The sequence below is a fragment of the Apus apus genome, chromosome 15 (genome assembly GCF_020740795.1).
Source record: "Apus apus isolate bApuApu2 chromosome 15, bApuApu2.pri.cur, whole genome shotgun sequence".
NCBI classification, from domain to species: domain Eukaryota; kingdom Metazoa; phylum Chordata; class Aves; order Apodiformes; family Apodidae; genus Apus; species Apus apus.
Window position 1 is genome coordinate 14,672,514 of NC_067296.1, and position 23,217 is coordinate 14,695,730.

The 23,217-nt window shown below is 64.8% G+C and overlaps 4 protein-coding genes across 9 annotated transcripts; 3 read left to right on the top strand and 1 right to left on the bottom strand.

Moving 5' to 3' along the window:
- Positions 1-303: 303 nt before the first annotated feature.
- On the bottom strand, positions 304-3,148 carry FAM110A (family with sequence similarity 110 member A). Its single transcript, XM_051633286.1, has 2 exons — positions 3,099-3,148; positions 304-2,097 (listed from the first exon to the last, which is right to left on the bottom strand). The coding sequence occupies exon 2, from the start codon at positions 2,041-2,043 to the stop codon at positions 1,027-1,029; it is 1,017 nt and encodes a 338-aa protein (XP_051489246.1). The 5' UTR covers positions 2,044-2,097; positions 3,099-3,148; the 3' UTR covers positions 304-1,026.
- Positions 3,149-7,580: 4,432 nt separating this feature from the next.
- Positions 7,581-11,680, top strand: SLC52A3 (solute carrier family 52 member 3). Of its 6 annotated transcripts, none has more exons than XM_051633320.1 (6): positions 7,581-8,103; positions 8,484-8,672; positions 9,079-9,247; positions 9,756-10,818; positions 11,034-11,157; positions 11,276-11,680. In XM_051633320.1, exons 4-6 carry the CDS (start codon positions 9,791-9,793, stop codon positions 11,486-11,488), a joined length of 1,365 nt encoding a protein of 454 aa, XP_051489280.1. In that variant the 5' UTR covers positions 7,581-8,103; positions 8,484-8,672; positions 9,079-9,247; positions 9,756-9,790; the 3' UTR covers positions 11,489-11,680. The 6 variants fall into 6 exon arrangements, with proteins under 6 accessions (XP_051489280.1, XP_051489284.1, XP_051489279.1 ...); XM_051633322.1 differs by lacking the exon at positions 7,581-8,103 and adding an exon at positions 8,129-8,163; XM_051633324.1 differs by lacking the exon at positions 9,079-9,247.
- Positions 11,681-14,942: 3,262 nt separating this feature from the next.
- Positions 14,943-19,998, top strand: SCRT2 (scratch family transcriptional repressor 2). The gene is made up of 2 exons (XM_051633009.1): positions 14,943-15,112; positions 17,349-19,998. The coding sequence occupies exons 1-2, from the start codon at positions 14,989-14,991 to the stop codon at positions 18,053-18,055; spliced, it is 831 nt and encodes a 276-aa protein (XP_051488969.1). The 5' UTR covers positions 14,943-14,988; the 3' UTR covers positions 18,056-19,998.
- An 891-nt stretch (positions 19,999-20,889) lies between these two features.
- Positions 20,890-22,938, top strand: SRXN1 (sulfiredoxin 1). Its single transcript, XM_051633420.1, has 3 exons — positions 20,890-20,908; positions 21,324-21,769; positions 21,918-22,938. Exons 1-3 carry the CDS (start codon positions 20,890-20,892, stop codon positions 22,119-22,121), a joined length of 669 nt encoding a protein of 222 aa, XP_051489380.1. The 3' UTR covers positions 22,122-22,938.
- Positions 22,939-23,217: the final 279 nt, after the last annotated feature.

The window sequence follows — 23,217 nt, forward strand, 5'->3', positions numbered from 1 at the left end:
CTTTCATCCTTGCACCTCCCCAGCCCGCCTGGGAAGTCCCCGCTTTTGCTGCCCCATCTCACAGCCCCCCAGGAGCTGTGACTTGGCCAAGCTCTGCAGCGCTTTGCCAGAGCGTTGGGAGGGCTAGCAGGGTGCTGGCTGCAGCACCCAGGAAAATCCCACCAACTGGGGCTGTGTTAGGACCTGCCAGACCCAACCGCAGCTGCCGTTGTGCCCGCCGGGCCCCGCGCTGGCACAGCACCCACCGCTCCCCCAGCATCACCCCGACCTCCGCCGCCTCAAGAGACAGCAACGAGCCCGGCCTCCAGAGCAGAGATTTAATAAAACCAGCTGCATTATTATTATTATTTACATATCAAACATCTGGAAAAACAGTAGAAATGAGGAAAAGACCAACAACCATCATCTTCATAAATACCAGGGCCCAGCACCCTGGGGCTGGGTGCCTGCTGGCAGCCAAGGGGGCTGCTTGGAGGGTGGGGGTCAGGCCTGCCCCCCTTTGAAGAACCCCACTTCTCCCAGACCTCCAGCATTAAGACCAGGACCACCAGGATGTGGGCCTCCCTGTGGAGGCTGCAGAGAGCCTTCTTCCCAGGGGCTATGTCCAGGCTCTGTGCTGGGAGGGGGGAACCAGACCCTTACCCCCCACCCATGGGTGCTGGCAAGGAGCAGGGCAGGCAGGAGCATCCAGCAGGGTGACCACACATGGGGTCCCATGGGAGTGGCTGGGAGGAGGGTGTTGGGGACCAGCCACACACCTGAGGACACATGCCTCTCCTATGGGCTCACAGGGGTCTGTCAGAGCCAGAGCCAGCAGGTAGGATGTCCAGCCACCACACCAGTGCTCTGCCAGTGCTGCTGTGGCACAGAGGCCAGGGAAGCAAGACAGGGGCTGAGCTTGAAGGTCCTATCACCACCAAGAGCTCCCCGCTTCTCCTGGGGCACAGCCAGCACCTCCACAGCCCCATCTGTCATCACCTGCTCCTGAGCAACCCGTCCCCGGCACCTGCCTCCACTGCAGCAACGCTACACGTCGGAGACCCGCTGTGGCTCCCTGGCCTGGCGCAGCCCGTACAGCCACTTGATGACGCGGGCGTTGCGCTCGATGACGGAGATGCCGTAGGGGACGCGCTCGACCGGCCGCCCCTCCGGTGTGGCCGCGCTGGGCGGCGAGCGGCCGCCCTCCGAGCTGGCCGTGCTCACGCTCTGGAACTTGAGGGACACGATGTCGGAGCTGGCGCGGGCGAAGTGCTCGGCGCCCATGTCCTGGACCTCCTGGGGTTCAAGGCCGCAGTAGTTGAAGAAGCGTTCCAGGTCTGCAGTGGCCCGTGAGAGCCGGTCGCTCAGGTCCGACTTGGAGCGGTGCAGCTGGGGCTGCCGGCGGGTGCTCTCGGGGCGGGTGGGTGAGCTCCTGGACGGGGTGGCAGGAAGCCCCCCCGGGACGGGGGACGCAGATACCGGTGTCACCCGGCCCTGCGGGGCCCCAGAGGGATGGACGTCCACCCTCCGCACAGCCACGCTGCTGGGGGGCTTGGTGGCGGTGGGGGGCTCTGGCAGCTTGTTGGCATCCTCTGTCCCACAGCCCGGTACCCCTGGCACCTCCGCCCTCCACTTGCACTCCCGTCCCAGTGGGCTCTCCACCTTGGGGAAGGGACTGTCACAGAGGTTGATGAGGTTGTTGAGGATCTCCAGGTCAAGGGAGGTCTTTGGGCCGCCAGCTTCAGTGCGACGTGGCCCCGGGGGTGCCCTGCGGCTGGGGGTGAGCGCAGCCCGGCGGACCCCCGGGGTGAAGAGGGGCTGCTTAAGCAGCGGTGGCTTCACCGGCTCCTGTTTGGTGCTGGCGACCCTCTGGCTCTTCACGTACTTGGCCTTGTCGGCCTCCAGCCTTTCCACAGCGCTGGGCTTCCCGGCGCCCGGCTCGGCTCGCCGACGGAAATACGCGGGACCCTTGCGGAGGACGCGGATGGGCATGGCCGAAGTGAAGGGCGCCGTCACCGCCACCCCCTTCATGGCGTCGCCGGCTTGCAGGGCCTCGACGGGCATCCTCTGCACCGGCACCGGGGCGCGGGCTGGGCGGCCGCCACAGGCAGCGAGGGGCTGCAAAGAGGGGCGAGAGTGAGGGGGGGGGGGGGGGGCGCTGCGGGCAGACAAAGGCAGCGCAGGGATGCGCGGGGCTGTGCGGAGCTGCGCTGCCAGCGCCGGCCGCGCCGGCATTCCTATTTGAAGGCAGGGACCACGCCTCCGCGCGCCGCCCCGGCCGCCCCGAAACCTGCCCTGGCCAATCCGCGGAGCAAAGCCTGCTTCAAACCGCACCGGGGCCAATGGGGCCGGCGGGGAGGGCACCCCAGCCCGCGCCTGGGCCACCCCGGGGACCGAGGACGGGGACGGGAGGAGCTGCTGTGGCGTGGTGCTGCTCGAAGAGGCTCCGCCACATTCCCCCGCTCCAAGGGATGCATCTCCCCCTCCCAGGGGAGCGTCCAGCGGGTTATCAGCCATATCCAGGGGAGCACTGCCCAGCCCAACGGGTGCATCGCCCATGCCCAGGGGTGCATTCCTCACCCCGTTCACTTTCCCCCTCCCCAGGCTGGCAGATTCGAGTCTCCTCTCCCTGCCATTCCCTCAGCCCCCTCACAGGCTCTGGGGCTGCTCCCGGGATCCCCGCTCCCACCCTTGAGCCCCTTGGAAAGCCCTGGCGGGGTTTTCCACACACGCTTCCCCAGCCGAGGTGTGCCAGGAGCCGTGCTGGGGCCCCGTGCGCCCTGTGTCCTTGGGCCTCCGCCAGCCCCAACAAAAGCACCCGACCGCCCCAACGGTCTTGAAGAGGCACCGGCCCGCCCACAGCAGGGGTGGAGGGGTCCCCAAACCAGCCCTGCATCCCTCTGCAGCCCCCGGCCCAGAAGCGGGGACAGCCAAGGAGGGTCCCAGTGCATGGAGGAGCTCAAGCAGCAGCGGGGGGAGAGGTGCAGGATCCAGTCTCCCTCCACCTCCTCCTCTCTCCCCATCCCCCTTCCTGAGCTGCTTTGAGAACTCCCTGGGTGTGGGGGGGTCTCGGGCTACAGGCAAGCCCCGGGGAGATGACAGGAAGCCCTGGCACTCACCAGGCACGGTAATGGGCACAGCAGTGGCTCCCGCGGTGGCCCCGAGCTGGCTGTCGTCACCGTCAGCCGCTCACCTACTGCCACAACTTCCTGGGTGCAGCCCAGGGCCCGTCCCAGCGCCTGGCACGGGCAGCAGCAATCGGTTTCGGCACCCACAGCACCGCACCATGGCCACACCGAGACATGGCTGCACCATCTGCGAGGCCACATGTGCCAGCGTGTCGGCCCCGGGGGTCTGTACCCCAAGGGGGTCCCCAGCACCCCCTGATGCGCTGTAATGAGCAACCAGCCTGAGGGAGACTGGCTGTTACTGTTCCTGTCCCGTGCCCGGGAGGGACACACTGCCTTCTGACCTGGAAAGTGTCTGTAGAGGGCTCAGCCAAGCGTGGGGACAGCTGGGGATGGTCCCAGCATCAGCACAGACCCTCCTGCTGGGGGCAACTTTCTACACCTCTCTGCGGGGAGCCCAGCACCGGGAATAGGCGAACCTGGGAACAGAGCCAGCAGTGCAGGGCACCAATGTCCTTTGGGCAAATGCAGGGGACAAGGACACAGGGCCCCCCAGCACAGCCCCCTATGGCTGGTGTGGGGTTCCCTCTCTGCCTGGCTAGCAAAGACAGCCCAGCTGGGCACAACCTGCTGCTCCACATTCCTGTGGTGCTGAGCCGCCTGCCCTGGCTGGGCCAAGCTGAGCTGGGCTGCACTGAGACCAGTCCAGCTGAACCGCCCTCCAGACAGCCCCAAAAACACAGCAACTTTATCCTATGCCCCAAGCCTGCCTGGAGGTGGGTACTCACAGCCCTGCTCTCGCTGGGCAATGCCCAGCTCCTGGTGGGGGTGGCTCAGCCAGGATCACTCAGCATACTGGTCAGCTCCTGCCTGGAAGCAGCTGCTCCGGAGACCCGCTCTGGGAGGTGTACAGTTGTGCCTCCCGCACACAGCCCCACAGTCTTGGCATGGGACCAACACCACCTCCACCACTCACCTGGATCTGCCCCGCAACGTGGGAGCCTCTTTGGCACAGCTCAGTGGCTACGCTGCTTCTCCCTGTGCTGGTCCTGGTAGTGTCCTGATGTCCTCATGCCTCCTCCTCCTCCCCAGCCACCTCTCCTCCCAGCAGGCTGGTGGCTGGCAGGGCGCTGGAGCAGCTCCGTGCCGAGGCTGCTGTGAGTCAGCGCCGGGCGAGGACGCCCTCCGAGGCAGCTCAGCGCTCTCACAGGTTCCCAACCACTGGGCATTCCTCCATGCCAGGCTGCGTCATGCGGTGTGACGGCAGCCAGTGACGTCCCAGCACAGGTACCTGTTCATCCAGCAATGCGGATGTATGACCTGAAGTGCTCACACTGCCAAAGCCAAAACACCTCTGGATGTCCCCTGCCTGCTGCATGGTCTTGGTGCCCTGCCAGGACTTCAGGGAGATGGGACAATCACTAGCCATCCTGCAGGCAGAGAGCTGCTGCCTGGCACAGCCAGCCAACAGGGCCTGCTCTGATTTGGAAAAGTCACCTTGTTTCCCCACACACCTGGCAGCAACCCCCTGCTATAAACTCCAAAATGGAGCAAAATAATAATAAGCAGGAGGGAGGTGACAGACTGGAGCAGGGTCACTAAGCCCTCAGCCACAAGGACCTGCTGGCCTGAACCCAGCCCTGGGGTGACTTCTGCCCTGTGGTGTAGGGCATCTCCCTTGGCAGGGAAGGGCTGAGCTTTTGGCTCAAGCAGACTGATCACAGCCGTGCAGTTTTCAAACTGCTCTTGGAAGGAAGACAAAGAGCTGTTGGAGGCAGAGGAGCTGAGGGAAGCACACAGAAAAAAGCCATTCAAGCTCTGGAAGGCTGCCCTGGGCTTGGGCAACGGCAAAGGTGAATCCACACAACGAGCTCAGCTGGAAAAACACTGCTGAGGTGAGGGCAGAGCCTGCCGGCACCCACCCATCCGGGCTGCATCCCACCGTGGCCACCAAGCCTGTGCGGGGTGCAGGCAACCGGCTGCTGGCAGCTGCCCGGACACGTCCCAGCAGCCAGGGAGTTTTGGAGTGGGGCGTTGGAGCCAGGCAGCGCCCAGAGCCTCGCCTTCCCTGGGAGCACCCCATGACTGGTTTTGGGAGGGCAGCTCCCCCAGCACCAGCTCAGCACCTCTGCTGCTGCCCCGGGGACACAGGGATGGGGCAGAGTTGGAAGAACTGTGTTTGAAGACAGGGGTAGGGAGTGCTGGCACTGGCTCCACTCTCACTTCCCACAGAGGCTTGGGACTCCTTGTGCTGCTCCAAGGACCTCCCGCGAGCTCAGTGCAGCCTCCAAAGAGCAAAAAAAACCTGCTCAGAGGCCAAATCTTCCCTGAAAACACTGGGTGGGGGTGGCTGCGCGTGCTCAGTAACACCTGCAGAGCAATGAGACTGGGGATCGGTTCAGCTCAGGCAGCCCCAGAACTGGGAAGCCAAACAACCCCTGGTCTCAGTGGGTGCTAATTCCTGGTGTTTAATTACAGCCCTACGCCGAGGCTGTGTCCAGCTTTGTGGCAGGGAATTGCCCCTGTGCCACATGCCCTGAGTATGGGTGAGCCACTGCCTCCTGCCTCAGTTTCCCCAACTGTGGGGTCCACAGGGGAGCTCTACTTGGCTTCCCAAGGGACTTCGGGGCACAGCTGAGAAGCTCCCGCTGGGCCCAGCACCACCTTGCTCCCTCGGGCAAGGGGAAGGATGCTGCCCGCATCCGGCTCTCCCCACATGTCTCTGCAGGCGACAGCTCGGGGCCAGGAGCTGGGGAGGTGACAGATGGGGACACGCCGGGCGCGAGGCCTTTGTCTGCGCGATGGCAGCGGCAGGAACCCGCAGATGGCGGCTGCCGGAGGGGCCAGGGCTGCAGCCCGTGGCCAGGCGAGCCCCGGGCCCTGGGGATCCGGCCCTTTTGTCGGGGGTCTCACCTCCGGCAGTGGCCCCTTCCCCGCCAGCCTTTCAACTTTCAACTTGACCTGCTCCTTTCACATGGAAATTATATGCAAATGAGGCCGGGGGGCTGCCAGGGGGCCAGCGGGCTCCCCGCATCCAAGTCTAGGGGATCATATCCACTTGGATAGTGGTGTCTGGTGTGAGGGGGTCCTCCTTGTCCCCCAGCAACGGGACAGCAGCATTACCCTGTCCAGGAAGTCCGTCCTCTCTGCTCTCTGCCGAAAGGTGACATTAGGGGATGGTCTTCCCTGGGCTGAGCTCGAGGACAGACCCCGCTCTCCTGGGCTGCCGATCCCACCCCCCCGGGCATCCTCCCGGCACAGGCAGCGTGTCCTCCGCGGGGAGTCCAGCTTGCACCCCTGCCCTGCGCTGGCTGCGGCTGCGGCTGCGGCTGCGGCTGCGGCTGGGGATGGGTCCCCAGTCCTGGCCGGGTGGGGAGGGGGCTTCCCGGCCGGCCGGCCGGCCACCGGAGCCCGGCAAAGTCCCGTGGCTGGCGACTGCTCGGCTACCAAATGTTGCCATCTGCCTCTGGGGCCTTCTCTCGCATCTGCCGGGGGTGCAGAGGGGCGAGGGGCCGGGGGGGCCGGGGGCTCAGCTGCAGCGCGGGGAGGGGGGGCAGGGGGCCCGGCCGTCTCGCACCGCTCAGGCAGAGCAGGCAGCACGTGTCGGGCAGATTTGGGTGAGGAGCGTGAAGAGGGGGCGTGGGGGTCCCTCACTCAGTACCCCCTGGGGTTCCCCTGCCCCATTTGTCCCTGGGAAGGATCTCGCCGCCGGCTGCGCCGATTCTTTGTGCTGCCAAATTAAACTCAGGACAATCGCTGTCCCCTCCCCGCCCCCTCCCTGTGGACACACGGGGGACCTCAGCTGACCCGGGGGCAACCCGAGCCCCCCACGTCTGGTTTCTCTCAGCATCGTAGACCTGCTTCCCCTCCCAGTTCCCCCGGGACACCTGTACTGGTTTTGGCTGGGATAGGGTTAATTTTCTCTGTAGGAGGTGGTGCGGGGCTGGTTTGGATTTGTGCCGAAAACAGCCCTGATAAGCCGGGGATGTTTCAGTCCAGGCCGAGCAGCGCTTGCGCAGAGCCGAGGCTGTTTCTACTCCAGCGGGCTGGCCGGGGGTGCGCGAGGAGTTGGGGAGGGACACGGGTGGAGATAGCTGGCCCTGCTGGGGTGTCCTATCCCTAGAACGTCCTGCTCAGCACTAAAAAAAAAGAGGAAAAAGAAGGAAGAGGGGACATGGGGTTTTTATCTCAGCCCGCCGGTTTTCTCCCTTTTACCCTTCCCATTCCCTCCCCCGTCCCACCAGGAGCGAGTGGTTAAGCTGGGGGCTTAAACTACAGCAGCCCCCCCCCCCAGACCGTGTCCCCGCCGCGGGCACCCGGCCGTGCCAGCAGCACCCCGGGGACACTCTTGTCCCTGCGGCACCTGGATGCTCCGTTGTCGGGACACAGACGGGGCCAGGAGCGGGGCGGGGTGGCTGCAGCCCCCAGAGGGACAGGGTACAGGCAGGGTGGGCAGGCAGGGAGGGCGCTGGAGAAAGCAACCCCGGGTTTGGCAGGGCTGCAGCCCGCTCTCCCAGCGACACCCGGTGGGTGCTGGGGGAAGAGCCGCGTCCCGGGGCAGTGGGTGCTGGGATGAGATGGGGGGGTGGTGCTGCTGGGGGTGACCTGGCCTCTGATCCTTCACCTGTGTCACCTCCCGGCCGGTGTAAGTGGCTAACGGCTCTAGTCGTCGCCTGGTCCCCTCTTGCTGGAGGTGGGGTCAGATGTGCCCAGCCTCGCAGTAGTCCCGAGAAGGGGGGACAGTCACTCTGCAGCCATATTCCGGGGACCCCGAGGGCCACATCCCAGCCTGAGATCCCCGGTGGGGACATACGCTGTCACCGGGTGACATTCACACCTGAAAGAAGCAGCCTGAAATAGGTGTGACGCAGTTCAGCCAGGGACAAGTAGAGTGACCGGGACGTCACCAAGAATAATCACCGGCACTCGGCCAAGCCGAGGCACACCGGCGACGCAGCGGCCAGCACCGGCCATGGGACTGTCCCCGGCACCGGCGGTACGTGGGGACGGAGGGCAGCGGTGACCCCCGGGGCAGGGCTGTCCCCAAGCTGTCAGGGTGAGGGCAGGAGGTGACCGGGAGCTGGGTAGGGGGGTTGAGGGAGTGGGGACACGGTTGGAGTTTGGCCTCCAGGGACACATACCAGGGACCCACCGGAAGAGGAGGCAGGATCAGAGGTCCCTGCCCCTTTTTGTCTGTGCTCAGGCTGACGAAAAACCCTGCCCTGCCCCACCGGGGGGAGCAGCTGGCACCCGAGCCGGTCCCTCTGGCCGTGAGGGTCCCCTCCGGAGCAGGACCCCCCAGAACCCTCCAGGGGCAGCAGTGCTTTCCCTTACGCTTTCTTACCGCTTTTATCCCGTCATACCCTCTGCCGGCAGCTGACCAACCCCGCAGCTCATCTGCCCCCCCGGGGACCTGCTGGGACGTCCCCACCCAAGACAGACACCCTGAAATACAGCTTTGGGCCCCCCCTGCTGAGCGGGTGGCAGGAGGGCGCGGGGTCCCCCCCAGGCACCCCGTGACCCCGGGGACCAGGCCGGCAGCCCGTCACCCGCCGGCATCCGGAGGTTAGTGACGCGACACGCCGGCTCACGTCGCTGTCCCGGCAGCCAGAACTGGCTCCCGCCCGCGTTCTGCTGCCGGGTCCCCACAGCGCAGTGAGTTCCCCCTTGGGAATGGCCGAGGGACCGGTTAGACCGGCCAGCTGCTTCCTTCCTGGCTCCTGGTCCCTACCGGAGACCCTCGGCGGGGACGGAGCCATGAGTGGGTTGTTGCACCCGTCAGGCTCAGCCCCGGGAGACTCGGGTTTCCTCCGCTGGGCTCGGCAAAGGGCTGGAGCTGGCTTGGCTGGGCTGTGGGGACGTGGGGACACGGGGGTCCCGCTCTCCAGAGCAGGATGGGAGCCAGAGCCCAGGGGATGTGGCCGGATCCTGGGTGACTCAGCTCGCGGGCACGAGCCGGGCTGGTTTGCAGGTGGGGCTGCCAGGGCCGATCTCCCGCGGCTGCCGGTGCTTGCCGGGATCGCACGGGAGCCTGCTGGGAAGAGGCAGGCGCTGCTCTCGACTGTCCCTGCGGGAGCCGTGGGAGGAAACGAGACCTCCGTGCCCCGGCAGAGCGGCTGCCCCGGCCTCCTGGCCCCCAGGTGAGAGCCATCTTCACCCCCTGCCAGCCTGTGCCATGCCATGCCAGGCTGTGCCGAGCCGTGCCAGGCCGTGGTGTTTCTGGCTGTGTGGAGCCATCCCAAGTCATGCCATGCCAGGCCATGCTGCACCATGCCAGCCTGTGCTGTGCCACATCAGGCCATGCCAGCCCATGGTGTGCCAGCCCGTGTTGTGCTGCACCATGAGGTGGGGCAGGTTCAATGCCCTGTTGGGTCCTGTCCCCAGCCCTGGCTTACCAGGCAGAGTTGAGCAGGTCCCACACCCAGTGCAGGAGGGTGCAGTGTCATCACCCAGAGGGAACAGAGGTGTTGTCAGGGCTTGCAGGGGACAAAGGTGGGCTGGGGCAGGCCACAGGGAGGCTGTGATATTCTGCCATCCCTAAGGGGAGCTGCTCTGCCTGCCTGCTGGAGCAGGACCACAGGCAGTGGACGCAGGATACCAGAGTCAGAGTCCAGAGGGATCAGGTCTGACCAAAGCCTCTTTTCACAGCATCACCCCCAGGCCTGGGTACCCAGCCCTGAGCCATGGCACTGCTCACCCACTTCCTGGCCTGTGCCTTTGGCATGGGCTCCTGGGTGGCTGTCAACGGGCTGTGGGTCGAGCTGCCGGTGCTGGTGACGATACTGCCAGAGCAGTGGGACCTGCCCTCCTACATCACCATCATCATCCAGATGGCCAACGTGGGACCGCTCTTTGTCACCCTCATGCATCGCTTTCGGCCTGGCTTGCTGAAGGATGTGGCTGTTATCTATGTGATTGTGTCTGTGGGTGTCTTGGCCTGCTTGCTCCTGGCCTTCTTCTGGGACCACACAACCTCCATTGCTGGTAGGCCCCGCAGCACTGCCTTCATGATCCTCACCTTCTTCTTGGCCTTGGTGGACTGCACCTCCTCCGTCACCTTCCTGCCCTTCATGATACAGCTGCAGCCCCGGTACCTGACCACCTTCTTCATAGGTGAAGGGCTCAGTGGTCTCATCCCTGCCATGATCGCCCTGGGACAGGGCTCTGGCATCTTCAGCTGCAACAACGTTACCCACCTGGTCAACATCACCAGCGGCAATGAGACCATGGAGACCACCATCATCCAGCTGGAGACCCACTACCTCCCAGCCAACTTCTCCACCTTCTTCTTCTTCCTTCTCATGACTGTAATGATGATGGTCTGCTTGCTGGCCTTCTTCTTCCTCACCAGGCAGCCCAAGGTGTGGGAGGTCTCCCAGCAGCAGCTGTTTCCGAGAAGCATCGTGCTGAGCTCGTTTGACCAGATCCCGGATGAGGGAGCTGACTCACAGCTGAACAGAGGCTGTGCATGTCCAAAGGATGCCAAGGGACCTGGGGACATCCTCCCGGAGAAGGCCTACTACCCCTTGGCCAAGCTCACCTTCATCTACTTCCTCACTGCTTGGGCAAGCACCCTGATGAACGGGGTCCTGCCGTCTGTGCAGTCCTACTCCTGCCTGCCCTATGGCAACATTGCCTACCACCTGGCTGCCACCCTCAGCTCTGTGGCCAACCCCCTCGCCTGTGTGGTGGCCACGCTTCTGCCCAGCAGGTGGGTAATAGGGTGCTGGGGGGCTTTGCAGTGGGGAGGGGGGCAAGGCACTGGGTGGGCAAGGGTCCATGGTGTGTCTGTGCTCTGCCAACAGAGACACCCTGGGAGAGGAAGATGGAGTCAGCATGGAGCCATCAGGTTATGCCATTGGTCTGTGCTCCTCACCATGGCCATGCTGGCAGTGTTCTCCAGTGTCACTTGCATGTCCCTTGCAGGTCCCTGGCCCTGCTGGGCACCCTCACCGTGGCAGGGATGGGCTTTGCTGCCTACAACATGACCATCGCCGTGATGAGTCCCTGCCCACTCCTCCGGCAGTCCCAGTGGGGCAGTGCCACCATCGTAAGTCACGGGATCCCTCTTGCTTGGGCTGGTCTCTGGGTCTAGCACAATATCCCCCATCCCCACAGTGGGGAACCCCTGGCCCTTGCTGACCGCTCTTCCCCCCCTGCACCAGCAGGTCCTCTCCTGGGTGCTCTTCATCGGGACGCTCTCCTACGTGAAGGTGATGGCCGGGGTGATCCTGCGGAGCCGCAGCCGCAGCGCGCTGATGTGGTACGGGGCACTGGAACAGCTGGGCTCCCTCCTGGGGGCCCTGATCATGTTCCCCCTCGTCAGCATCTACGGCTTCTTCAAATCTGCTGACTACTGCAGCCTGCAGTGCCCGGCGTGAGCAGGACGGGCACCCCTGGACAGCCCCTCTTCCCAGCACACACCCCCAAACCCAGCAAGGGCTGGAAGCAGCACTGGGGACTGGGGCAGCTGCGTGTACATCACCTCACTGTGCTCAGCTCGGTGGCTTTGTTCCCAGCCTGGGCACAGGGTGTCTCTGTTGTGTTCAAAGCAATAGAAGGTGTTTGCTCAACCCTTGGTCTCCCATGTGCCCACACAGGTGCCTCCTGCCTGGGCGACATCCCATCCCGTCCTTGGGGGGTCTGGTGCTGTTTGGCATCATCAAAAGTCCCCCAGGTCCCTGCGGGTGGGTACAGCCCCAGCTGTGCCTGGCAGCACCTGCAGCGTTCCCAGCCCTGTGCTGTGGCAGAGGCAGCAGCTGCCCCTTGGATGGTGGGTTTGTAGCCGGCTGTGGGGACTGGTGACAAAGATGGCTCAGGCAGGGCTGGGTGGGACCCTTGTCCACTGAGAGAGGGACCAGAGAGGGGACACAGGGCAGGGGCATTGTACAGGGGCAGCTGGGGAAACTGAGGCACAGTGAGAGTACTGTGCTGGTCAGGGGGTGACACAGGACCAGTGCCAGGGCTGTGCCACCTGGTACCTAGTGGCATCCTGGCTCTGCCAGCAAGGGTTAGGGCCTGGTGGACACCAAGGCACAGCAGGCATGGGGGGGTCAGGAAGCAGCAGCAGCCCCCAGGCCAGGTTGACACCCCACACGTGCCTGCACCCCTTCCCTGGGGCACGAGGCAGCCGGGCCTTTGTCCCCGTCCCTTTGTCTGGCAATCTGCTCCCCGCGCCTGCCGTGCCTCCGAGCCGGGGATTGGAGCCACTTCGGGGCTCCGGCTGCAGCCCGGCTGCCTGCGGGAAGGACGCGGCTGGAATAGCTAATGGCCAGCAGCCCCCCAGCCGGTGGCACTGGGGGTCCCATGACTGAGGCAGCAGAGATGGCAGGAGTGAGGACAGTGGGATCTGCCCCTGGCATCACCAGGCATCCCCCCAGCTGACCCCCCAGCACCATGCATCCAGGATCCGGATGAGGACCAGAGAGGAGGTGTGGGGGCACTGTGGGGTGGCCTGTCTCATCCCAGGAGTGGGATGTACCCCATGCCCTGTGGGGAGACCAGGAGCTGACCTGAGGACCCAATCCCCCTCTCCCTGCACCCTGAGAGGATGCTTCTGCCCATGGGATCCCCCCAAAGACTCAAGCCCACCGGACACCCACCGCCCCCACCGTCATGCCAGGGAAACAATTGCTTCCAATGGGAATTATTTCCATACAGCTGCACAGGAAGGCAGAAACCCGGCTGCCGCGGAGGAGAAAGGCTGAGCCTTTCTTCTGGCGCTCCCCTCCCTCCCCACGGTGGCGGGGGCAGGTTTGGGGGGGGCCCAGCCGCCGCAGTCAGCAATATTAGCACAGCTCGGCAGGACTGATTGCAGGTTATTAACATACATTATCTCAGTCCCCTGCCTCTGAAAGGAGCCGGGTTCCTATTCCCCCTCTCCCAGCCCTCCCTCCCCCTGTCTTTTACACTTAATTACCTCCCTTATTACACCACAGCCTGGAGAGAGACAAAATCCCCGGGCAGCGGGCGGGCAGGCAGGCAGGCCCGGCCCAACTAGGGCGTAAGTAATCGCCCGTTCTGCAAACGTGCCTTCAAGGAGTGAAACGGCACACGTGGATAAATAAATCAGGGAGCAGAGGCCGGGAGCCCGGTGCGTGGCTGAGGGGGGAGCCGGGAGCAGCCCGGCGAGGCAACATTCTCCCAGGGCCATGGCCCTCCGGGAAAGGTGACCTTGAACTTGGCAGAAGCCTGACGTCAGGGCTTACGGGGACAGATGGGATCCGTGTGGCTGCCTACGAGCCCCGGGCCAGTGCTGCTGGAGGGGGGGAGAGACCCCAGACCATGTGGGCGCAGCACCAGGACCCCCAGCCCCGGGAACGAGGGCGGGTGGGGGGGGCTGTGGGAAGCAGTGGGATGTGGGATGCTCCGGGGTCTAGGATGCTGTGGGATGCGGTGGGCTGTGGAATGCAGTGTGCTAAGGGGTACCCAGGGCTGTGGGATACTGTGGGATGACCTGAGCTGTGGGGTATAGGTTGTTGTGGGATGTGGCATGCCCTGGGCTATGGGGTGCTGTGGGGTGCCCTGGGCTGTGGGGTGCCACACAAAGCAGTGAGCGGGGCTGACACAGCTGGAGCAGGCAGACCCAGGGTGCTGGGGCAGGGGGGGGTACTGCCTTCACCCCCCAGGCCCAATGCCATGTGCCCAGCCAAAGGGGCTGGTGCCTCTCGAGGCTGGGGTCGTCTAGGGCTGCCCTGCACCGGCCGTGCCAGTGCTCTGCCTGCGGTGACAGATGAGGGACTGTCCTCAGTGATGTGCTGCAACGTTCTCAGCATAGCACAGGGCTCGGGGAGAGCAGGGCCTGCTGCCAGCCAGGTCGCAGTGTCACCTGCCAGCCCTCGGGCTGGCACAGCCCCAGGAGAGCCAGCCTGCAGAACCGGGGGTTCATCCTGCTCCGGGGAGGGCAGCAGTGGAGCGTGGTTGAGGGGAGGCGGGGGAGTGGGGGGCTCCGGCAGGGAACAATGCACCGCCACGAGCCTGGCTATTGTTGTAGGCTGCAAAGGTCACAGAGCTTCCCCGGGGACCGCGATGAGGACAAGGACACAGGAAATGGGGAGAAGGTGGGGAAAGGGATAGGGAAAAGGAATGGGGAGGGGGGAAGGGTCAGCAGGCAGAGATACAGACAGGACAGAGGTGGGACAGGGATGAAGGCAGGGAAAAGAGAACAGAGATGGGGATGGAGAACAAGGGACAGAGGAAGGGACAAGGGAAAGAGGTCAGTGGAAAGGGACAGGCGACAGAGGTGAGGACAAGAAGAGGGACAGGATCAGAGACAGGGAATGAGGATAGGGATGGGGACCAAGGACAAGGAAAAGAGAAAGGGGCACGAAACAGGGACACGGGACAGTGATAGAGAGCAGGGACACGAATGGGGAAAGGGATAGGGGCAGGGATGGGGACCCCCGCCCTGCAGCCCCGTCCTTCGCAGGCCCTGGGGACTGGCGGCAGGGAGACAAAGGCGGTGGGAGGCAGCCATCCCCCCCCACCCCCCGTCCCCGCGGGTCCCCATTGTCCGTGGCAGTGGGAGGCGGGGCGCTGGGGGAGGGACCGGGGACGCCCCCACTGCCGTGATGCCCGGGGCGCCCGGCGCTGCCGGCGGCTCGGGGGTCTTCGGGGGGGGCTCCGGGAGGGCTCCGGGCGCGGCCGGGCGGAGCGGCCCCCTCCCCCCCGGCAGCCTGGCTTCCTCCTCCTTCTCTTCTTCCTCCTCCCCCTCCTCCTCCTCCTCCTCCTCCTCCTCCTCCTCCTCCTGCCTCCCCGCCCCTCGCACTCGGCTCCCGGCTCCTCGCCGCCCGCACAGCCGGGGCCGGGGCGGGGGCCGGGGCCGGTGTCTGTGCCGGTACCGGAGCAGTCCCGGTGCTGAGGGCACCGGCCCGGCCCCGCCATGCCCCGCTCCTTCCTGGTGAAGAAGCTGAAGGCGGAGGCGTTCCCGGCCGCCGGGGCCCCCGCGCCCCCCTACACTCCCCTGGAACCCCCCTACGCGCTGCCCGGCCCCGCCGCCGGCGATGGTGAGTGCGGGGCCGGGGGCTCCGGAAAGGCACCCCCCCGCCGCTATTGTGTACCGAGGAAAACCGGGGACGGGGGGCGCGGGGGACGCGGGGCAGGAGGGGGCGGGGGGTCCCCGGCGTTGTGTCCCGCAGCCGGGCGTCGTGCAGGGAGTGCAGAGCGGGGGTAGAGGGCGGGGGTCGTCCCTCTTCTCCATGTCCCCTTCTCCGGGGCCACCGAAGTTGGTCCTTAGGGATACATCCTCTGCATGACAGCGACAGCCCGCCCCCCCCGTGCCCCTGCCCGACCTGCTTCCCCTCCTCTCGGGGTGCAGTGGGGACCGGCTCCTTCCCATCTTAAGTTCTGGGGGGTTCGAAGCAGCTGGACTACAGGGGCAGGCGGGGGGGACGACGGGGGGAGCGGGAGCCTCCCCGTGCCTGCGGGTTTCATTGTTCGCAGCGGTGCCCTGAGCCCCCCCGGGAGCGCGGTGGGGGGGGGCTGTCGCCTCCCGGGGGCACAGGGAGATGCAGGGGGCAGCAGCCCCCTACCCGCAACGCTAGGAGAGGTGCGGAGGGCTGGGCTGGGGGTGGCCGCGGTCCCTGGAGCCCCGTCCGGGGCACCGGGGGAAGGTACTCGGGGAGTCACCTGGGCTTGGCAGAGACCCCCGACGGGGCGACCCAGGGACCTGCCGGGGAGCAGGGGAGGTCCGTGCCGGATGGTGGGCTAACGGGTCCTGGCTGCTGGGGGACTGAGAGGCTGAGCTGGGTGCGGGGGTGCAGGGTGGGCCTGATCCAGCCACGCACACGTCAAGACCACCCAACTGCCGAGGTTCTTGACCCCCCTTTCCTACTGCTCGCTGCTTCCCAGCCTCTGGGGGGCTTTCCCTGCCAGGCACAGGGGTTTGAGGTCCGGGGGGGTTCTCTGCTCCCCCCCGCATCAGGAGCCGAGAGCCAGTGGGGGAGGGATGTGCTGCAGCTGGGCAGAAGCTGCCGACGCTGCTCTCCTGGAAATAACCTTGCTGCATGCTCGGAGGCAGCGTGAGAAATTGCTGAGCAGACGCTTTCCGCACAGCCCGCGCTGTCAGCACGGCACGGGGGGGCGGAGGGGGCCGAGCTCGGCCCCTGCCGCGCAGCCCCCTCCCCACCGCAGGCACCTCCAGCTCCCCATGAGATGAAGGGCAGCAGCCGCGCGCCCCGGGTGGGGAGTCCCATGGGTGGGAGGGAGGCTAGATTTAGGGGATGCTCAGCGGCACCTGCGGGGGAGGGAATCCATGCACGGATGAGCCTGTCCCTGCACCGACCCCGGCCCCCAGCAGCTCCCGCTGTCACCAACTGCAGGGACATGTCCTTTGAGGTGGCTGACAATGGCCAGCAGGAGACCACCGGTCCTGGTTTGGGGGACCCGGGCTGGCAGCGTGACCCATGGGGACACTGGCCACCAGCTAGGCAGGGAGAGGGCTGCGCTGCTTCTCCGCCATGACCTTCGTGTGCCAGCACAGAGGGACAGGGATGCCTGTGTGGCAGTGGCTCTGCCCCAGGTCAGGAGTCCTTTATCCGGAGCCGTGCCATGAGCAGACCTGCACCAATGTCACATGATGGTGACACTCCTAGAGAGGCACCCAGGCCCTGCTCTGCACTTGGGGGGGGCTGTGGGGTCTCTCTCCACAGCCCAGGGCCCTGGTGCTGCTGGTCTCCAGGTGCTGCCATATCCTTTGGGAACAGTTCCTGCAGAGATCGGGAGGGCAGGGAGGAGAGGAGCCTTTCCCAGTCGCTTTGCTGAGGAAGGGAAACCTTGAGCAGCCTATTCCTCTTCACCCTGGCTTTCCCAGGGGTTCTGGAAGCAAGGAGGTGGATGGAGCAGAGCTCATTATTGGTGCCTGCCCTGGTGAACAATGAGGCGCTCAATGAGGTGCTCGGCACCGACAGCTGTCGGGTGGCTAATGGCCCCCGGGGGCTGCCTGTAGCCAGGCAGCTGGGCAGCACCCGGGTGGGCGCAGCTGGATGTCCTGCAGCCCCATCCCTGGATCCCACCTGGGGCAGCCCCACAGGACAAGACCCATCCTGCCAGCAGATGTGGAGAGGAGCTGGGATAGACTCAGCTCTGGTGTGGAAGGATGAGGCTGAGAAGAGACAAGGGACTGGTGCTTGAGAGACAGCCCTGGTTCTGCACCCCCAGTGGGCATTTTTGGCTCGTGGCTTTCCCCTGTCCCTGGTGGCGGTAGCCGGGAGGGATGGTGATGCCACTGTGTCATCCCCGCAGGGTACCTCCAGCACTGCCTGGCACCCGCCGGCTACGACACCGACAAGAAGCAGGGTCTGCCGCCGCCGCCACCGGACCCAGCCTACGCTCCTGGCCACGAGGAGTACAGCGATCCCGAGAGCCCCCAGTCCAGCTTTTCCGCCCGCTACTTCAACGGGGAAGCGGCAGTGACGGACAGCTACTCCATGGACGCCTTCTTCATCACGGACGGGCGGTCGCGCCGGCGCAGCGAGAGCCACCGCCGCGGCAGCCACCGCCACTCCTGCCCCGAGTGCGGCAAGACCTACGCCACCTCCTCCAACCTCAGCCGGCACAAGCAGACCCACCGCAGCCTGGACAGCAAGATGGCAAGGAAATGCCCGACCTGCGGCAAGGCGTACGTCTCCATGCCTGCCCTGGCCATGCACGTCCTCACCCACAACCTCAAGCACAAGTGCGACGTGTGCGGCAAGGCCTTCAGCCGGCCCTGGCTGCTGCAGGGCCACATGAGGTCCCACACTGGGGAGAAGCCCTTCGGCTGCTCCCACTGCGGAAAAGCCTTCGCCGACCGCTCCAACCTGCGCGCCCACATGCAGACCCACTCCGCCTTCAAGCACTACAAGTGCAAGCAGTGCGAGAAGACCTTCGCCCTCAAGTCGTACCTCAACAAGCACTACGAGTCTGCCTGCTTCAAGGGCTCCGAACACAGCTGTGCAATAGGGAACTAGCCCCCCCAGCGCCCTGCCGCACATCCCTGTTCCTCGCCCCCTCCCCATCCCCATCCCAGTCCCCATCCCAGTCCCCACACCAGCTCTCCTGCAGCTGCAGCTGGCCAGTTTGTGGCTGTGCCGTGGCTGGAGGACACATCCCTGCAGACTTCCTCCCCACCTGGAAGGAAGGAGCCCCAGCACTCCCTGGGAAGGGCCAGATCCAGTCAGGTCCACAGCAGGACCCTGCTCCTTGCCCAGGTCCCCGAGCCCCCTGCAGCCAGGCAGGTCTCTCTGCAGGGGACTCACCCAGGGTTACCTCTTCCAGACCCAGGAGAGACATTCCTTCCCCAGCTCGTGACTCCCACCTCTATTTATTTAATTTATTGCTATTATTTATTTAGAGCTGCTGCTTCTCCTCTTGGGGGATCCTGAGGGAGAAAAGACATTTTCCTGCTCCCCCCAGGAGCTAAACCTCACCTTGACCCCTAACACTGATGGGACCATGGGCTGGAGCTACTGATGGCTTGGTGGGACTGATGGACAGTGCAGCTAAAAGGAGGGCAGGGCTGTCAGCCACCCTTGGACGGTCCCTGCAGCCCACCTTCCTGGGGCCCCCTGATGCTCCCCTGCCTGGCACAGTCCCATGGGACATACCCCATGGCATAGTGCTCACTCTGGCCCTGTGGCTTCACAGTCCCAGGGTCAGGGGAAGAGCAAGAGACCTGTGGGACCCCCTGGCAGAGACCTGTGGGACACGTCCCCCTCTGCTGGGTCCCAGCTTGGCCAGGTATGACTGGCCTCTGCCATGGTGATGGCCTGGGGAAAAACACCCCCAGGCAGGTGCAGCCATCCTCGCTGTGCAAACGGCCATGCTGGAGACCCAGACCTGGGGCAGCACCGAAACCCCAGCTTCCCTCCACACACCCCCAGCCTCTGCCTGGACCTCTCCCCAGCGGCCCCCCCCCCACCATCAGCCCCCAGCTGTGTCGAGGAGGAGGGGATCAGTGTACCCGTCAAGTTTGGGTGAGTCTATTTAAATGTTCTTATTTATATTATTTATAACTTATGCTTTTCACTATTTATTTGCCAAGACTGGCAGGGCCATGCCACCATGCCAGGACACAGCCACGGTGACACAGACGGGGACAGGACCCCGAGAGCAAACCGTGCGGCGGGCACGAAGGCAGGAGGGCATGAGCCAGCCCAGCAGCCCTGCCAACCTCTGCAAGGCAAAGCCCTTCTCCTTCCTCTTCCTCGCTGCCACAGGCTCCACCTCTGCTCCCTGCCCCGTGCCAGCCCGGCGGGGACAAACCAGCCATTCTATGCAACCTCCCGGCGGAGCATCCCCGCACCGGCCCCGGAGCGAGCACCGCATGTGCAGCCACCCGGAGCGGGGCCCGACCCGCGCCTCCGCTTCCTACCTCGGGCCGCGAGCTGCCGCGTCACCCCGTGCCGGCCCCTGACACCTTCGGGGCTCAGCCCGGCACCCCCGGGGCTGCACTCGTGTACCCCCACACTGTCTTCCTCCCTGCACCGTCTTCCTTCCGCCGCCGCGGTGTCTGTGTTGCCACAGCCGTGGCTCACAGGCTTGGCACCTCCGGGGACGTCCCTGTCACAGCCCTCGCTGCCACGGCACAGTGGCCACGCACCCGCATCCCGCACAGGGGGAAGAGCATCCCCCTGGCCACGCTGGCACCCACCAGCGAAGCCGCAGCAGTTCTGGCTTTCCCAGCAATGCCAGAGCCTTTTCGCGTCCCTCGGCCGGGCAGCGCAGCACCTCTGCCCCCGTCTGTCCTGTAAATAGCAGATACTACAGCAATAATTTTCCGTGCATGATAAGATTTTTTTCTGCCAGGTTTTGTACTCGACAGCCCCCAGTAAGACAAGTCTACTGAGAACCGGCCGCCCGCAGTATTACTTGTAACGCAATTCAGGGATATAAAAGGGATTTCTGCCACTAACCGTGTGTCTCGGGGGATTTGTGCTGGCAGTGGTGGGTGGTGGCATGTGAGCACCAGGCAGGGGAAGCTGGCCACTGGCCTGTCCATCCCGCAGTGCCCTGGGCAGCCCTGGGGCAGGAGCATCATGGAGAAAACATCTTCCCCAAAACTAAGGGCAAGGATGGGGGCAGCTGTTCCACCCGGAGCATCCGGTGCTGTCCACTTTGCCTTGCCAGCCCCGGCAGCCGGCGGCAGCAGCCAGACAACCCCCTGCTGTGGTGAGCAGTGCGTTTGTAATGCCACCCCTCCGGAGGGAGCACCGAGGAGGCTGCGTGCGGCGACAGAGCACTGACCTGGAAGCAAAGCGCCGTGTGAAATCCCAGCGGCGGGGCAGCGAGCCCGGCGGGCAGCCCAGGGGTGCCCAGAGATGCTCACGCACCCCCAGCCTCACCCCTGGGACTCGGCTGTGCAGGCAGGAAGGATTCAGGAAGCTGGTTTTATTTCAGCTGCCATCACGTGCACATCCATTTCCACTCAGGTCAGGGGTGGTGGGAACAACACAGTAGAGCCCCTGCTCCAAGGGTTAGCCAGGTACTCCTGCCTGTCCCCCCTTCCCTTCCCAGAGATGGGTGCCAAATGGAGCAGGGCAAATTATTTTCATCCTGCAGCTTATTGCTGAAGCCCTCGCTGAGCACTGTGGTCCTGGTGACATCAGTGCTGCCCCACAGGCAAGAGCACAATAATCCACCTGCAAAGTCATCACTGGATTCATTCTACAAAAGATCATCCCAGAGCCTCACATCCCTGTCCCAAACAGTTACCATCACCAGCCCTCACGTGGGACAGTGAGTCACCCAATGTGTCCTGTCATCCAGCGTGTCTCTGAGCCAGCACTGAGGCTGGGGACCCTCCATGACTCCCAAGGGTCAGGGTGAGGGACCAGGAGCAGCCACCCACTGTCACCACGGCCTGGCTGCAGATCCAGGCTGCTCCAGTTGAGGCAGCTGGTGGGGCAGAAGACCCAGTTCTTGCTGGGAACTTCTCTGCCATTTGGGACACTGGAATGGTGGAGTGACCTAGAAAGATTCTGGGATGGAGAGCTGCATTGCCTGCCTGGCCAGGGAGCATCACTGCACAGCTCCAGGGCTGTTTCATGGTGCCTCTTCCTCATCAAAGAGCCCACAGGTGTCAGTGGGGAGGAGGGTGTGGACATCATCCTGGCACAGCTGAGCAGGTGGGGAGCATATATCAGCTCCCAGCTGAGATACCACAGATCCTTAGAGCTCCAGCCCAAGCAGGCGGGAGCAGAGACCCTTGGGGTCGGGGACCCCAAACACCCCGAGCAGCTCCCAGCAGGGGGGTTCAGCCGCTGCGTGCCAAGCCGGCTGAGAAGCCGAGGGCAGCCCCGAGCACCGCCTGGCCAGGGCGAATTGGAGCGGGCAGCGGGCCAGCCAGAGCTGGCACTCGTCCCGGCAGCCCGACCTGCCCCTTCACTGTGACTCTGCAAAACGGCGGGGCGGGGGCAGTGACGATGGTGATGGCCGGGCTGAGAGGAAGCAGAGGCGCCCGGCTGGGTGCTGTGCTGCTCGGGGCGGAGCAGCGGGCTCGGCTGGGTGAGCAGGAAGAAGGTCGAGGCCGGTCACCGGCAGCAACCATGGCCGAGGCCCCGGACCGGAGTATCCACACGCAGCACATCTCGGCCGTGCACAACGTGCCCATGAGGGTCCTCATTCGGCCCATCCCCGCGGAGCTGGAGCCGGGCAAGGTGCAGAGCCTAATGGAGACCCTGCAGGTGAGCACAGCTGCGGACCCCCGGGGTGCCACCCCTACACCCCGCCATGACACCCTGGGGGCACTACCAGGAAATCTCGCAGCACCGAGGCAGGTCAGGGGGTGCCGGGGCGTGCATTGCTCTCGGGGGTCTCTCTCTCTCTTCGCAGGAGGATCCCGAGCGGGTTCCCCCTATCGACGTGCTCTGGATCAAGGGCAGCCAGGGCGGGGATTACTTCTACTCCTTCGGGGGCTGCCACCGCTTCGCCGCCCACAAGGCGCTCAACCGGGAAACCATCCCCGCCAAGATCATCCCCTCCACCCTCAGCGACCTCCGCACCTACCTGGGCTCCTCCACGCCCCACCTGCTCTAGCTCGGGCCCCCGCAGCCTCCCGTCCCGGTGGGTCCCTGTGGGCTGAGCTGGGCCTGATCCACGGGCCCCGTAAGCGTCTGGTGGGGATGGGGTCAGGGACCCCGGCCCTGGAGGGGTCCCTGCGGGGCTGGAGTCTCCCCAAGCCCCTCCAGCCGGGTCGGAGTCGGGGTCTCACTGGCACCGGGAGGCTCCGTTGACGGGGCGGCAGGTGGCGCTATTGTGCCGCGAGGGATCGGGGTGGGATGGGATGGACTGCAACGGGGACAGGATAAACCGAGACGGGATGAAGCGAGATGAACCGGGACAGGACAGACCAGACCAGATGAAGACGCACAGGGCTCAACCAAGACTGGTTGGACCGGGGTGCGATGAGCCAAGATCGGATGAACTGGGACAGGCTAAACCGGGATGAAATGAACCAGGGCAGGATGAACCGGGACAGAATGAACTGGGGTGGGAATGGCTGAACCAGGGCACGGCTCAACCAGAAATGGCTGAACAGGGACAGGCTGAACCAGGGCACGCTAGAACTGGGCCAGGTCACAGCCCACCCAGAGTCCAGCTGAACCGGAAAGTGATAAAGGCAAACCGGGACAAAGCTGAATCAAAACACAGCCAAACTGGGCACAGCCAGTCCTCCCTCAGCCACTCTGGACTTACCCCGTGCCTGGACCAGGAGGACTCTGGGCTGTGCCTGACCTGAAACTGGCTGCCCCCATCCCTGGACACATCCCACAGTCCCCCTCTCCATCTCCAAAATGGGGTGACATAGGACACCCACTGCTGCACCCAGAATAAAGGTGATGAAATCCCCCTGGCTCTGGGGCCTGGTGCTGGGAGATGCTGGGTCAGGAGCAGGCAGGGGCATGGCATGGTGAGGGGACCTGGTGGCTGCAGGCACAGGGGACAGGGACAGATGCTTTGCCAGGGGATGGAGGCTCTGCAGGGGTACAGATGCTTTCCTGAGGGATGAAAGTTCTGTAAGGGATTGGATGCTGGGTTTGGGATGGATGCTGTGCTGGGGAGGGATGCTCTGCCAGACCCCACTGCCATGCAGCTCAAGTCAGGATCTAGCTCTGGTCCAGCTGGAGGAGCA